General features: G+C 39.2%; 2 protein-coding genes across 3 annotated transcripts; both read left to right on the top strand.

Moving 5' to 3' along the window:
• Positions 1–3,619: 3,619 nt before the first annotated feature.
• On the top strand, positions 3,620–6,761 carry tuba8l3 (tubulin, alpha 8 like 3). The gene is made up of 4 exons (XM_058393202.1): positions 3,620–3,752; positions 5,040–5,262; positions 5,353–5,501; positions 5,700–6,761. The coding sequence occupies exons 1-4, from the start codon at positions 3,750–3,752 to the stop codon at positions 6,675–6,677; spliced, it is 1,353 nt and encodes a 450-aa protein (XP_058249185.1). The 5' UTR covers positions 3,620–3,749; the 3' UTR covers positions 6,678–6,761.
• A 976-nt stretch (positions 6,762–7,737) lies between these two features.
• On the top strand, positions 7,738–16,006 carry dnajb2 (DnaJ heat shock protein family (Hsp40) member B2). Of its 2 annotated transcripts, XM_058392010.1 has the most exons (11): positions 7,739–8,102; positions 8,739–8,827; positions 11,155–11,264; positions 11,361–11,414; positions 11,505–11,621; positions 11,806–11,916; positions 12,418–12,535; positions 12,822–12,892; positions 13,063–13,350; positions 15,295–15,360; positions 15,768–16,006. In XM_058392010.1, exons 2-10 carry the CDS (start codon positions 8,763–8,765, stop codon positions 15,321–15,323), a joined length of 963 nt encoding a protein of 320 aa, XP_058247993.1. In that variant the 5' UTR covers positions 7,739–8,102; positions 8,739–8,762; the 3' UTR covers positions 15,324–15,360; positions 15,768–16,006. The 2 variants fall into 2 exon arrangements, with proteins under 2 accessions (XP_058247992.1, XP_058247993.1); XM_058392009.1 differs by lacking the exons at positions 15,295–15,360; positions 15,768–16,006 and having other exon boundaries at positions 7,738–8,102; positions 13,063–15,109.
• Positions 16,007–16,483: the final 477 nt, after the last annotated feature.

Here is a 16,483-nt window from a genome sequence, read left to right as displayed (position 1 = left end):
TTTCACACACACACACACACACACACACACACCCCACCCCCAAGCAGGAGTTAAATATCAAACAGCTGGCATAGGATGAATAGAAGCAAGGCACACCTAGAGCACATATCTATACCAAGTACTTAATGTAAAGTAGCAGTGTTTTTTTGTATAAAGAAAAACAAAAGTTTTATGTATGTGAAAATATATAAACTTAATAAAATAATAAAACTAATTTTAGTCTTATAGAGCAGGCAGTCTCTTCCATCACTACCCCTTGCTTCCTTCTAGCTAGTAAAGCCCCCCTGAAGGAAAATGACTGAAGGAAAATGATTGCTTTCAGCCCTGGCAGATGGGAAAGTATAAAGACACCATTTGAGTACATTTTCTCTTTTTGAAACAATGATTTAAAATGAAATATTCTAAATTCATTTACTTGTGTATGTACTTAACACAGGGCTGCACAGTGGCTTAATGCTTAAAACATTTGGTTCATGTTTCCAGAATTAGGGGCTCAATTTCTGCTTCCTCCCTTTGTGCATGGAGTTTGAAAATTCTCCAGGCCTCCCGTGACCCTGCGTTGGATAAACGCTACAGAAAATGAATGGCTGTACTTAACATTTTTACTAGAGTCTTAAAGTGCCTTAAACCTGAGTCTGCAAAAGTCTCCATACAAGGACCTAAACTAGACTGTACGGAAAGACTATATTCTATTCATGGCTGTGGTTCTTCCATAAATACACAGTAAATTAGGGGTTTCTAAACTTTAGAATTAAATATCAATTCTAATTATTTTAAGGGGTTCAGTGTTTCTAAACTAAAAGCAGTTCATATTCTCCAGGGTGGATTTGTGAACATTTTAAAACTACCAGAAACCTGTATTTCTGAAAGGTATAGGCAGCACAATGCTAGTCTTTGAAACATAATACTTGAGATTTATTCATCCATCATCAGAAAGCAGTTTATCCTGATTAGGGTCACAGTGGATTCAGAGCCTATCCCTGGAACACTGGGCATGGACTGGAAATATTTTAACTCTTTTGGAAATTTAATTTTGACCAGTTTTGCAGTGCACTTGATCAGTATTGAATTTCTTTGTCAGTTCACACTCCACAGTGGTGGTTAATGGCTCAAATAAAAAGGGCTGGATGTCTTTCATAAATAATTCTATTTTTACCTAGCGTACTAGGGGGAATACATCATTCAAACCAAATGCTTGTTCATAAGCATCTAAAATCCGAAGGCGTTATCTAAAATGTTGTGTAAGCTTACCAGAACAGAGGTTAAAAATGTTTCAGCCAACAGTTTCCTGACTAATTTTTATATCAGCAATAAAATAGCAACAAGTAATTCATTTGCAGCAATAAATACTGATTGACAATGTTCGATAAGTTGAATTTGCTGGCAGAATGGATCATTAGTGCACTGTTAAAAAGGGTTAAAGGACACATTTTTGGATGTGCTTATTGCTTTTGTCTGCCAAGATGTCTTTGTAATTGATATGAAAGAAGATGCTGGAAATTCTTTATTGCATTCTGCAAAATGAATCAGTTTCTGTTAATGATGCCAGACTGGGTCACAGATTGCCAATGCATGCTGGAGGATTTGCTGTCTGGAACATGGAATCCAGTCAGTTGGGCAGATGGTCACTGATGAGTAGAAGATAAGTTTTTCGATGTCACACTGGAAGACACCGATTTATTCCAAATCGCTCTTGGCTCCAGGAGGAAATTCAAGCTCCAATTCACTATTGACCCAGCTCCTCAGACTTGCAATATTTAAACCATATCCTAAAAATGTCAGATTTTACGTATATTGCATCCATGTACTTGTGATGTCTGTTAATAAGGTGTACAAAACGTAAAATCTGTTCCTGAAATCGCTGCTTCAAGCATTTCAATCATAATCATGAAGTGTAGGATTGGAAGACCAAAAGGTTGCAAAGGCCAGACACATGACTGGTCTGGAGGTTTATTAAGAAGAAATGGGAAGTGACACAGCTTTTAACTAAAGCCTCAGTAGGTCCTGAATATACCCAAAGGTTTGTGGACACCTGATTGTCACTCACATATGTTCTCCAAACTGTTATCATAAAGCTTGAAGCACAGAACTATTTAGGATATCTGTGAGTGCTGTAGATTTTTTTTCACCTAAGGAGCCTAAGCACCAGCATGTCAATGCCCCTGTACACAAAGCAATGTACAATAAAGACATGATTTGCATAGAATTATAGGTGTGGAACGTCATGAGTAGCCTGCACAGAGCCCTAGCCTGAACTTAAATAAATTAGGTAAGCTAACCTAAACCATTTTCAGTATTATTACTCTAAAACACTGTACACAGCACTTAGCAACTAAATACATTTTTGTGTACACATCTGAAAATGTTTGATTTTGCTAACCACTTACCACTGCCAAATGCTAAACTGCCAATGGTAGCTAACCGATAAAACTGGCCAAATAGCATGTAATATATTATTATATACATGTGTTGATTTCAATTTAAGAAAACCAGACACAACAGAAATAAAAACACTCACATGCAGCATGGCAGCAACCTCATGTTCCACTTCTGATATCATTTGAACTAGTTTCAATATTCAAAGGTTCAACTTGTTTTTAGACCATTTCTTCTTCATGTAAAATACACACTCTGGGTATTAGTCACATATTTACATAAAATTATTTAGTGCAGAACAATTCACCTTATTTAGCGTATAAATATATTTAACAAGATATATTATTTACGATCCTTTGTAAATCAAAAGATCATTTAGTAGTAAAAAATGAGTTTGTAATTGAATAGCTAGCTATGAAACACTGAACATTTCATTTCGACCTCATGATTTCACATTAGATTTCGGTATAAACTAATGATCACACCATACCCTCCTGTATGGGAGAGTTTTCTGGATATGTGAGAACACTGAATAGCTGTCACATATTCCTGTAAAAAGAAACGGTCACACGTTTGGAAAAGCACCCACTCTTTACAAATGTCCCCTGCTGTGGCTTTCTCATTCGAGGCAGCTATCTGTAAGGTTCTGTGCTTGTTGTTGTGTGAAAAATCAATCATGTTTGTGTCATGTACTCAATACCACACAAATGAAACGCTGTGTCATTCATTCACTTTTTAACAAAGGACAGCTGCGTCTTTATTTAAAAGAAATACAACCTTTAGAGTCAGCTCTCTTTTTCTACACAAGTAGGGAAAACAGTGTATTTGCATGTATTTCAAAATTATTATTCTGATTTGGAAATATTTTGTATGCAAAATACTAAAATTGTATACACTACAGTAGACTCCACACTCAGAATGAGAGTTTTCAGAGTCTTAGAGTTTACTCTAAAGTTTACTCTAAGAGTTTTAGAGTTTTGTTATATACTATATTACTAAACAGAGGACGTCTAAAGAGAAAATGCTAGTTAATGTTCACTTTTAAACTAACTGTGTTCATTCTCAGCACAAAGATCTCCAGCACAGACAAACTTTAAATGTACAGTATTTTGTGTATTTGCTTCAAAGTTATTGCAGAGATCCAGCAGAATGTGCAGCTGTTTTTTTCATACTCCCTATAAACTCTCTAGAGGAAGGAAGGCCCTTCCTCTGTAGGAAGGACTGCCTTTTTTTTGCATAAAAACCAACAGGCGGTCTTGCTTCCTGCCTCCTTTCCTCCTCCCTTTCTATAAAAACCCCACCTCTCTTTCTTTTCTCCACATCTGCCTTCTTTTTCCGAACCCTCAAGTCGGCCTGAAGGAAAATCTTTCAAGATGGTAAGTACATCATAGATCAATTCTTACTAGCATGCCTTTTAGTAATCTAATTTAAAAAAATAAACAATATTAACATCTACATTCTTACTTGGTATTTTGACTAACAAAGAATAAGATAGTGACAAAGAATAAGATAGCTGTAACTGTATAATATAGTTTGGCAATCTCTAAACTTTCAATGTTCAATCCAGTAGATATTTGAAAATGAAAGAATATTACAGTCTAAAAGTATAGACTAGAAAATGTTTAGACAGAGTAACGGTCAAGGGCGCAGAGAGCATGCGTCTCCTAATAAAGAGGATGTGGCCGAGGCCTTCAGAGCCACATCCCAGACACTACTACATATTTGTGAAGGAATTCTTTTACTCAGGCCTCAATGTCAGGGATAACTAACATGCAGTCAATTTATATATTCCTGCAATCCCAAAGTATTTCTACATTTTTTCCCTAATAATCCATCAACAAAGAAAACTTTTTTGAAAGCAATGCCTTCATTTATAAGACAATGAATCCATTCATGTGCCCTTATGATATAGAGATTCGCTGACAGTAGATGAGATCATGATTGACAAAGACTGAAGAGACTGGAGTATTGGAGAATAATGAATATGTCTGTTCTGCTAAAGCGGCTTGGACGAGATATCTCTGCTTGTTACACAAAGGAGAATGTGCAGCTCAGTAGGACAGGGAAGGGGGTGGTGTGAGGGCTACCCGCTAAGGAACTGGGACATTTCCTGTCTAACACAAAGTTCTTATAAACTTTGTTTGTGTATGGCATGTACAGCCAAAAAAACCCCAAAGACCTGATTTTATGAGAAATGTATATCAATTTGAATCAGTGGGGTATTTTGTTTGTCATACAAATGATAACCTTTGAAATTGTTTCACATGACTTAAGTTATGATGAAATTGTTATGAAATTGCAAGTGCAAGTGTTGCAGAAATATACAAATATTTTGGCGGGTGGACTGAGCAATAGATTAGAGGTGAAAAAAAAGTGAGTTAAGCACTAATTTGAGAATTTGAGCCAGGTATTGATGTCCACACTAAATCACTACTTAGGTAAAGTTAAGAAAGATAAGAAAGAAGTTAAGAAACTTGTGGGTGTTTGACACAGCACTATTTTGACCAGATGCCATGTATGTAAAAAAGTCTCCACAGACCACATGACAACGGAATATAATTTACATCAATGTATCATACTTTTTAACTAAAAACATAGTCATTAAATACATAAATATTTTTCTTAAATGTTACATTCTGTTCTGATGTATTCTTCTGATGTAGCGTGAGTGTATCTCGATGCATGTTGGTCAAGCTGGGGCCCAGATGGGAAATGCATGCTGGGAACTTTACTGCCTGGAACATGGGATCCAACCAGATGGACAGATGCCCAGTGACAAGACCTTTGGAGGAGGAGATGATTCCTTTAACACTTTCTTCAGTGAGACAGGAGCAGGCAAACATGTCCCTCGTGCCATTTTTGTAGATCTGGAACCCACTGTGATTGGTAAGATGACACTGATCTTGGCTGTTTTGTATGGTAAAGACAAGTGAGTGTACTTAGTTAATGATTTTTGTGTGCTATGTTTATGTACAGATGAAGTACGGACCGGGACATACCGCCAACTCTTCCATCCTGAACAACTCATCACTGGCAAAGAGGATGCTGCCAATAATTATGCTCGAGGGCACTACACCATTGGAAAGGAGATCATTGACCTGGTGTTGGACAGGACTCGTAAACTGGTTAGGGTTTTTCATTTTAGAAGAATGGTGTACTTTTCTGACAGGACTAACATTGGTGCCATATTGGAATTTAAAAGATAATGTAAAATGAGTGTTATTTAGTGTTATTAGAGTAACATATTACACATTCATAAAATGATAAACAGATTAATCAGCTGTAATATAAAAATAATCCTCAGTTTTCTCTCACCACTACAGGCTGACCAGTGCACTGGCCTTCAGGGATTTCTCATTTTCCACAGCTTTGGTGGAGGTACTGGTTCTGGCTTCACCTCCCTGTTGATGGAGCGCCTATCTGTTGATTATGGCAAGAAATCCAAGCTTGAGTTTGCCATCTACCCTGCTCCCCAGGTTTCCACAGCAGTGGTGGAGCCCTACAACTCCATCCTGACCACCCACACCACCCTGGAGCACTCAGACTGTGCCTTCATGGTGGACAATGAAGCTATCTATGATATCTGTAGGAAGAATCTGGATATTGAGCGCCCCACTTACACCAATCTTAACAGGCTCATAGGCCAAATCGTCTCCTCCATTACTGCTTCTCTCAGATTTGATGGAGCTCTGAATGTGGATCTGACAGAGTTCCAAACAAATTTGGTACCCTACCCTCGCATCCACTTCCCTCTGGCCACCTATGCTCCTGTGATTTCTGCTGAGAAGGCATACCATGAGCAGCTTTCTGTTGCTGATATCACCAATGCCTGCTTTGAGCCCTCTAACCAGATGGTAAAGTGTGATCCACGTCATGGTAAATACATGGCATGTTGCCTCCTCTACCGTGGAGACGTGGTGCCCAAAGATGTTAACTCTGCCATTGCTGCAATCAAAACCAAACGCACCATCCAGTTTGTGGACTGGTGTCCCACTGGCTTCAAAGTGGGTATCAACTACCAGCCCCCCACTGTCGTCCCTGGAGGAGATCTGGCTAAGGTGCAGAGAGCAGTCTGCATGCTGAGTAACACCACAGCCATAGCTGAGGCCTGGGCCCGTCTAGACCACAAGTTTGACCTGATGTATGCCAAGAGAGCCTTTGTGCACTGGTATGTGGGAGAGGGCATGGAAGAGGGTGAGTTTTCAGAGGCCAGAGAGGACATGGCTGCTCTAGAGAAGGATTATGAAGAAGTGGGCACTGACAGTGTGGGAGATGAAGATGAAGAAGGAGAAGAATATTAAAGAAAACAAATGGTGATCAATGTTTTTTGTTAACGACAATGCATGCACTAAATGTATGCACTAATAAAGAGTTGTTTGGTCAAATTCTTGTTATCTTTCTTTGATTTATATAAATAAAACATTACTTTCAAAAAAGGAAACAATGAAGCTACATTTTTAGGCTCTGGGGAAGCAATTCCAAGGGTCAGAATTGTCCAGTGCAGTGTATTAACCTGTAAGTAGTCCAAAAGTCCTGCTTATAGTGCTGACATATATATATATATATATATATATACAAATTTCAAGTGCATCTTTATAGTGGAAAGATACAGTACATTTAAATTTTCATGGAAAGTATGAATTTTAATTTAATCTAATTTAGCAGTCTATATGGACCATTTAAAAAAATAACTTTGTTATTAATTAAGGAAAAATTAAATTATGTTGCTGTAGCATGCCCCAGAGTTCCATTTTAAAATCCCAGATGTAAATCTGAGCTGTTTAATGTTGTTTTTTTCATGAAGTCCAACTTGTTAACTTGTCAAACTATGATAGATTAATTTAACCAAGCACGGGGTTCGGCTTTCAATTCGAAATGTCAGTCCAAACGTGCTAATGCTAACTATTTAGCATAGAAAACAATCATGTGAAAGTTTAGCACAAAACCTCTAAGCGTGTAAAATGACCGTCAAAGGGCTCAACATTGCATACAATATTAAGTTTTAAAGGTACTTTTGATTTAGTGGACATATTGTCAATATCCCTATTTTTCCTGAACAATCTAGAACCTCATTACATAACGTAAAATCTTGCGGTGGCGCCATTTTTAATTCCGTTTCTGGTATCCAATAAGTGAACGACTGTCAGCTTCTCATCTGCTAGCCAATCATTGCCCTCGATTAGGTTCTTCAGCATCCAATAACAGCTGAGGAGGCGGGATCTGCCTGCGGTGAGCAGGGAGGATAGTTTGGGAGCGCTCTCGCGTTCCTTTGGGTCAGTGGGCGGAGTCAATGACGTGCCAAAACACAGGCATGCCCGTTTTTTTTTTTTTTTTTTTTTTTTTTTTTTTTAGAGCTGTCGCTCAGCTGATGGTGACGCAGCGCGCGCTGTAAGAGGGGAGGCACGATCGCAGGACAGATATAGAAGCGGGAATAATAACCCGTACGGTTCAGTAAGTGACACACGGCGAGCTGAGAGGAAGTGAGAGAAAATAACGGAATCGTGTGAGAGACATCCGTTATAGTCCACCGGGCTTCGCGAAGGTTCCGTCACTGTGGCACGAGCTGTCAAGCAGCGCATTCCAGCGGCTGCCTAGGAAACATAATTCAGCCTTGTTTATTTAGAGAGCGGCCCAGGAGAGAGAGAGAGAAAAAGAGAGAGAGAGAGAGAGAGAGAGAGAGAGAGCAGCGAAGCGCCGGTCCTCCCTGGTGGACACTTCTAAAAAAGGTAAATTGTCTCTCTGGGTTAGTTTTGGGGACAAGTGTGGACACGGAGTGTCTGTTGGTCTGCTGAAAGTATGATGGCGGACGCGTATTTAAGCAGCGCAGCTGTCAGCGGCCATTATGGGCCAAACTAATTACAAACTTTGAGCTTGACATTATCGGCACATGGTGCCTGTCTTCTGGTGACTTCCATACTGGGACAGGCCTCATTCTAGAGAAAATACTATTGTACTTTCATACAGACACTTTGTGTTTATCCACATAAACAAGACGAATTAATGGTCATTACTGGTCATTACAGCGAACTGGTTGAATGGACTTTCTTGTTATGACCTGAGAGCAGCAAGGCTTTTCACAATCACATCGCTGTAACACTAGAGAGGTTCAATATATATATACACAAGACTACCATAACAGTATTCACATAAATCCGTTTCTTCTTCTTCTTTTTCTTCTTCTTTTTATTTTTATTAGCCATGCCATCTTCTATCTTAATTCAAGTGAAAGATGATAAATATCATAGGCTATTAATAACACTGACTAGCCCTGTGTTCCTGTTAATGGCACTTTCATTTTGCAGGACAGTTCATTGAGATTGCTTGCGAAGTTAATTTTACTTTCCATTTGTCACTTGGCACAGTGGGTGCAGTGAGGCTGGGAAGACATGGTGGATTACTATGACATTCTGGGAGTGTCACGCAGCGCCTCGCCAGATGATATCAAAAAAGCGTAAGTATCCACACACCCAGTATAACAAACTGGGTGCTGTAGACTGAATGGATGTGATGGGCAGTCTAGATTTAGATTTCTCACTCTGTGTAAAAGTAGTCAAGAATAGAATGTAATTTTAGTGCCTTCTTCTGCCTGTGAAGCAGAAAGAAAACACAATGAAAACATTGATAAGCCCTCGCATTGTCCCATCCAACCACACCACCAGTTATGTATGCCTGGTATACAGCTCTGGTCTGTCTGCGGTCAGAGTAAATGTCCAGGCCTGATAAATGTAAAAAGAACCCTGAAACAATCTATAGCAATACATTGGGTTTTTTTTTGTTTTTTTGGGGTTTTTTTACAGGTTTTAGATACTATGTTGTTTTTGAAATTGTTCTTTTGTTTATTATTCTATAACTTCTTTGTCCAAGTCAGGGTTGTGACCCCAGGCAATCTCAAGGCTCTATGCGCACACATTCAAATCCAAATGCAAATTCTGTTTGTCACATACACAGTCATACACAGTACATGTGAAATGCTTTTTTATGACTGTCCTTGTTATATAACAATGAAGACAAAAATGGAATTGTCTGTAAAATAAAGGTACAATAAAATATATAAGGAAAATATATGGAAATAAAAGTAATAATAAGCAGACATATGGAAATAAAGTGACATTTGCAATATGTAATTAATAAGTAAAGTACTAAATAAAGTAAAATACTAAAGTGCAAAATGTTCAGTGTAGAGTAAACTGCAATCTGGGATGTGCAAAAAGTCCAAATGAGGTAGTGGGAAAAATCCAAGGTCTAGGTGTTCTCCTGGTTGAGGGTCTGAATGGCCTGCTGAAGAACTTCCTCTGCATTCTCTCGGTGTTTGGCTTCAGGAAGCACAATTGCTTCCCTGACCGCAACAGAGAAAAGAGTCCATTTTTGGGATGGTTGAGGTCCTTCACTATCCTCCTGGCCTTGGTCCAGCACCTCCTGCTGTAGATGGACTGCAGGTCAGGGAGCTCAGTGCCGATGGTATGCTCAGCTGACCACACTACAGTCTGGAAAGCTCATCTGTCCTGCTTGGTGCTGTTCCCAAACCAGGCTGTGATGCATTGTCAGGATGCTTTCAGTTGGGGCAGGTAAAGATGCTTCTGGGGGTTCTTTACCAGGGTGTTGATGTGCAGGACCATGACAGGTCCTATTTGATGTAAACACATAGGTACCAGAAACTGTCCATTCTCTGCACTGGGGTTATGTTGATGGTAAGTGGTTGGTAGTTCCTCTTCTGCTTTGTGCTGAAGTCCACTATCAACTCCTTTGTCTTACTGACGTTCAGGAGGAGATTGTTGTCTTGTCACCATGTCTCCAGGTTTTTAATCTCCTCTATGTAGGCTGTCTTGCCATTGTTGGAGATCAGGCCCACCATGACAGTGTCATCAGCAAACTTGACAATGGTGGTGGAGTTGAAAGTGGCCACACAGTCATAGGTGTACAATGAGTACAGCAGGGGGCTCAGAACACAACCTTGAGGGGCTACAGTGCTACCTATACCACTTGTGGTCTGACTTTCAGGAAGTTGGAGTTCCATCCATTCACTTGCTCGTTCACACCCAGAGGCCAGTGTAGCCATTTCACTTGCCGCCATTGTTTTCTGGGAGTTGGGATGAAACTGGAGAACATAGATGTGGAAGAACATGCAAAACTCCTCATAGACAGTAACCAAAGCTCAGGATCAAACCAGGGACCCTGGAGTTGTGAGGTGCCGGTCCTACCTGATGCATCAACCAATGATCAGATGCCTTTGAGAGACTTTTAAGCAGTACAAACGTCTGCTTTAGCTGATTAGCAAGAAAATTCCATCCATGTCCACAGTTTTGCACAGTTTGCTTTGCTCATACCAGTGTAGCACAGTGTAGAACAGACCTAATTGGGCTAGATTCACACACATTTGCAAAAATAAAGGCAGTAGTTTTGCTTAATTGGCCTAAATTATGTTTCCATGTTGGGTTGCATTTAAACAATAATTGAAGCTTGGTAATTATTAGTTATCATAAGTGTTGATTCTAGCAACTTGTTGATGGCTGTTTTTCATAGCAGAGCTACACAGTTAGCATGACTGAGCAGATTTCTGTCTTAACGTTCATGACACAGCAGTATGTAGGCACAATAGACAACACTCAGTCTTGGACCACCATCAAGAATCTCTACATGTTTAGCACTCGAATAGAGTACACTGACTAATTAATAGTACATGGGTGGATAATCTGAAAACAGGGATATGCGCTGAAAATGCAGTTGCTAAAAAATGTGGTATTTTGTGTGTCATTTTTCTGTGTGTGTGTGTGTGTTTAGATACAGAAAGCAGGCCTTGCGATGGCACCCAGACAAGAATCCAGACAACAAGGAGGAGGCAGAGAGAAAATTCAAGGAAATTGCAGAGGCCTATGAAGTCCTGTCAGACAGTAGGACTGACACAGCTAAAGTTATATCTCATAATTAATTTTACAGTATATTTTTTCTTCAATACTAATGCAGTGCTGTAATTTCACATTTCTCAGAAAGCAAACGAGAAGCATATGATGCTTATGGGAAAGGTGGCATGCCAAGCTCAGGTGAGAAACTGTAAATGTTTATTAAAACCCATAGGCATTTATATATATTCAGAAATGATGTTTTTTTTTAATATCTCTTATTTTCCATAGGCTCTAGTGGTGGTTCTTTTCCCGATGACTTCCCGGGATTCACCTTTACATTCCGCAGCCCAGACGAGGTGTTTCGGGAGTTCTTCGGAGGGCAGGACCCATTTGCTGATTTATTTGGTTAGTCTAAGCGAGTCAGTGAATGCATTCACTGCAGGCTTATTGACTGCTGCTGCTGTTTTTTTCCACACAACTCTCATGGGCCTAACACATTCACCTTATTCTGTTGTTTGTAATGTCCCATTTTTAGCTGTGTGTGTCTTAGTAAATGCCTCATCATTACTCTCTCGTTTTTATTTTTTAGACGATTTCTCGTTTGGGGGCATACACAGTGGGATGCACAGTGCTTTTCATGGACACCATGGCCCTTCCAGACTTGGGACCAGCCGTTTCTTCTCGTTTCCCTCAGCAGATGGTTGTAATTCATTCTGTAGCACATGTTCACATACATGCATGTTCTCATTTTTAGCTAGATTCAGTTTAGATTAAGCGTATTCAAAGTAGACGGGAATAGAATAGTAGTTATGCACATGTACAGTATATGGTAAAAGATTGCCTTAAAAGCAAATGTAACGAACTTTTGCTTTGCGGCCATGCTGATACCACTACATAATCATCTGTGTCTGTTTTACTGGGTTAATTTAATGTTATGAGAACATCTCTGTGACATTTTAATGGCATTAAGCATTTTGTGTCCTCTGTAATTTCTATAAACATATAAAATATTTGACATTTTAATAGAAGTAAAGACACCCACATGCATGCTCACAACCCACTTTCAGGTAGTGACCCACCTGTTAATAACCACTGATCTAGTTCTTGCGGAATTTTTCAAAACTAATTTCATGCATACTCACTTGGAGTTAACACTATCCTAATTAAGTAAAGGATTATGGTTCTTTTCTTTCACATACAGTTGACTTCACCACCTTCTCTTCTTCCTCACTGGGAGGCTTTGGCACTGGAGGGGGGAATTTTAAATCTGTATCCACTTCCACGCGAATTGTCAACGGGAAACGTACCACGACAAAAAAGTCAGTTAAATTCTATATTATAATACTATAGTATTATCTAACATTCACTTTATTATTGTCAGTTGGTTGTTCTCTTTCTTAATACGTCAATGTTACTTAAAGTCAGGCTTAGGGGATTATTACACTTTACACTGTTTATGCTTGAGAAAGGTTTCTAATGAATAGTAAATATTTGCTTGCACTCTCATGTACAAGGGACCAATTAGCTGTAAATTACCTCCCTTTATATTTCTTTTTGCTGCATAAAAATCATCGCTGGGGATCTTTTAAATACTTGTCTTTACAGGATCAGAGAGAATGGGCAGGAGAGAACAGAGATTGAGGAAGATGGGGTTCTGAAGTCTGTCCTAATCAATGGTAATTTTTTATCCATCCAATAATCAGCCTATATAATTCTGACTTCATTACCATGGTTTAAATCTGGTCAAGACAGGTCAACAGGACCTTGCCACTGTAACTTCCTGTCACTGTTACAAATTAGTATGTGTGTAGCATTGAGTCTAATCCAGCTGAGTGTGTGTTCTCAGGTGTAGCAGATGAGATGGCTTTAGCTCTGGAACTCAGCCGCAGGGAGCAGTCTACTCAACCTCAGCGAACAGAACAGAATCAGCTCCCTGCCAACGCTGCCCACTCCAATCTGGCCAATCACAACCCTCGAAACAGCACCCAGCGATCCTTCAGCTCCACCCCTTTCTTCAGTTACCCCAGCGACAATGACGAGGAGGACGAAGACCTGCAGATGGCACTGGCGTACAGCCTGTCCGAGATGGAGGCCCAGCAGCGGGCAGCCACCTCCACCCAGGACATGATCTCAGGTGCCAGGGGAGGGCGGGTCAAGCAGCAGAAATGGAAAGATGCTAATCATGAGCCCAAATCAGTAAGGGAGGGGATACATGAATCAGCACATGAATCAGTACAAATCACCAGTTCATCTTTAGAGGAAAAAGGAACAGGGAAGGGAAGAGGGGGATTAGAAAAGAGTGCCAGCCCAGAGGCAGTTCTTTTAGAGGATAGGAAGGGAGACGGACGAGTTGCCAATGGTACTACTGTGATGAAAAGTAAGAGGAAGTGTCAGTGTTTGGTGTGTTGAGTTGGAGTTTGATATAATCCTGAGACCTGTAACAGGTGGAGGACACACTTCAACACTGCTGCATGATATTATTAAAATTAACCCTGTTTATGGCTGCTGTCTTGACCTTAAACTTATCTGAAGTTTTGTGAAGTGTGTTAAAAGAGAAATCTTATAAAGCCTGTTTGTCACAAAGGTTAACAGGAATGGTGCCAATTTATAACTAAGATAGTTCTGCTAAATTATTGGCTTTATGCAAAGACGTTAATGCTTCAGAAAGCTGAAGCAGTGTAATAACAAATCATATATCTATACACTAGCATTTGTTTCATACTAAGTCAGGTTTGGTAGATAATTTGTTTGGTTTGTTTATTGTTGGTTTATTTTGTCTTTTATATCTGTTATAATGTTGAAACTGGCACAATGCTGAACAATCACGTTGGCTTAAAGTACTGATCATTTGTATTATTCAGATTATGACCTAAAATGGATCGGTGTCATCAATCATACATAAACAGCAGTTTTCTTTGCATCTGACATACTATGTCTATTAAAGGGAGAGTTAGTTGATTTTAAGCACTATTTAACGTTCTTTTCAAAGGATAGTTTTCAATGCAAAGAGGAAATTTCTCAAGCAGTGCATAATTTTTCACAATGAGTGTTTATGAATGTATGCTCACCAGTGCAAAAACAGAAGGATTCTGCTGTGTCTAAGGATGTGCTGTAATGCTATGCCTCTTACACTTAATGTTATTCATCATAATGATGCAATAAATTACCCCCTCTTGTACTCTAACTGCAATCAAACCTTAGGGAAACTAACCAGCACTTAATTCAAGTGCAGTGAATGTCTGTTTATGATAAACACTGGAACAGGGGATTTTGATAATGAATGTGTTGTAGAATGTAGTCGGCGTGTATCCGAAGGAATCATATGTTGGTGATGTTCAGTGCCTTGAGAATGTTATATTTGATTTGCCAATTATTGTCAGTGTTGCCAATGATGGGAGATATGTCCTGTTTGTCACCTGCTTATCCATTTTTCATTACATAAAAGGTCGGTAGATATGAAGTGTTGGTAGTGCCAGCAAGTTTTTATACCCAGCTGTCAGATTAAGGGAAAATCAGTTTTTTTCGGCAGAATGTAAAAGAAACAAAGCCACAAATCTATAAAGAAGCACATGATTTTTTCACAGGTACAGAATATTGCAGTATTAAGAGCTCCTTTTTATATGAGTGACAATGTCTGTTTTATTGATGAATATCATGTGAACGTCTTGGAATGGAAAGATGAAAGGTATTCAGGGGTCTGGTATAAATCTAAATATAATATTTGCATTTTATTTTTACACTTGTGCATAATCATTTTTGGTTCACCTGGATTTGTCAGCACTAAAAGAAAGAACAATAAACCTCAGAGAACAAATTTTTGTATGAAATGAAATGTGCAATATTTTGGTCACTGCTTTCTCTCATGCTCTCACTTTATTATAACTCTAAATTCAGTCTAGTTTGTTTTGTTTGTTTCTTTATACTAAAACAGATTTCTCATCTAGTATGTTATCATCAGCCCCCTTGTTTGTTATGTCATGCATTTCCTGTCATAATTAGTCCTTTTTTTGTCTTATCTGCATCTCCATATATTTGTGATTTGGTGTGTTTACATGACTCCCTCTCCCTGCTGTTACAGAGTCTGACTTCCAGGCCTTCACGGGCTGAGTGGTCACCATGCCCCCCCCCCTTCTCTCCCCCTGAGGTAAAGAGTAGTTTAGCATAAACACAGAGCCTTGTTTATTTTGTGTGCAGTGTCCCCTAACACCAAACCTTTATTTCTGAAAGGATAGGCTGCCCTTAATTTTGCATTTGATGGTAGACTTCATAATGTGCATTTAATGTAGAATTTATAATCATAATGAGCTCGAGGGTTGCCGACTCCTATAGTATCTAGTATAATAGCATTATGTTTACTGTGTGCTGTAATTTAAGAATGTTTAGAGGATAGAACTATGATAAGGGAAGAATTTTATTCATGTGTCTGTCTCACTCTAACCATTTGCTAGTCTTGGCATGTGGTGTGGTGTGGCTTGCAGTAGAGCGTTAAACGTATATGAGTCTGTCTCAGTGACAGCACTAATGCCTCGTCCATCCATGTGCCCTGAACAGGTGAAGAGCTCCCACGTGCACTGCTCTCCCTCTGGCTCTCCTGCTGCTCAGACTCTTTTCAAAGTTTTATTTGGAAAAATACAAGAAGACAAACAGGTTAATATATTTGCTGAGAATGTGTGTGTGTGTGTGTGTAAGAGAGCGAGAGAATTTATGAGTGGGTGTCCAAATCTCTAGAAAAAAAAAACTGGAAATTTATTTAACAATATGCTGATGGTCATAAAGTTTGTCAAAGCTCATTTGTGGAATGTTATCATGTCTTACTCAGGAGTTTACTAGGTTGACTGGAGTCCTCTGTTATGGATGCAGCTTTTAGAGCACAAGATTCAAAATCATTTGAAAGATAAAGATGAAATTAGTTTGATGGATTTTTATGTTTGGAAACACATCCTGACTCATGGGAACTTGTCTCTAGTTCACGCTTACCTGTACATGAATCCCAGAAGCCTTTGATTACGAAACCCTGATAAAACTGACACGTAAACGAAACATGTACCTTCGACAATCACTTTTGTGCTGTTGCACCTGAGGGACATTTTGATGCACCAACATTCAGACAAAAACAACACAAACCCATGCTGCTTAAATGTGTAAACAATAAAGGATCATAGGGGTGTACTGATGTAAGAAAATTATGAGCAACGGGGTGGTATGTTGCCATCGCCCCCACAAGGATGAATATTTTTCTATAAAATCTCAAGCTTTTATATTAGCAT

This window comes from Hemibagrus wyckioides, linkage group LG06 (genome assembly GCF_019097595.1).
Source record: "Hemibagrus wyckioides isolate EC202008001 linkage group LG06, SWU_Hwy_1.0, whole genome shotgun sequence".
NCBI classification, from domain to species: domain Eukaryota; kingdom Metazoa; phylum Chordata; class Actinopteri; order Siluriformes; family Bagridae; genus Hemibagrus; species Hemibagrus wyckioides.
The sequence above is the reverse complement of the archived record's forward strand: the minus strand, read 5'-3'. Positions and strand labels throughout refer to the sequence as shown.

Coding starts and splice junctions, on each gene's coding strand:
- tuba8l3 (XM_058393202.1), top strand. Junction 5,263..5,352: donor TCTGGAACCCACTGTGATTG/GTAAGATGACAC, acceptor GTTTATGTACAG/ATGAAGTACGGACCGGGACA. Junction 5,502..5,699: donor TGGACAGGACTCGTAAACTG/GTTAGGGTTTTT, acceptor TCACCACTACAG/GCTGACCAGTGCACTGGCCT.
- dnajb2 (XM_058392009.1), top strand. CDS start 8,763: ATGGTGGATTACTATGACATTCTGGGAGTGTCACGCAGCGCCTCGCCA. Junction 8,828..11,154: donor CCAGATGATATCAAAAAAGC/GTAAGTATCCAC, acceptor GTGTGTGTTTAG/ATACAGAAAGCAGGCCTTGC. Junction 11,265..11,360: donor CTATGAAGTCCTGTCAGACA/GTAGGACTGACA, acceptor CACATTTCTCAG/AAAGCAAACGAGAAGCATAT.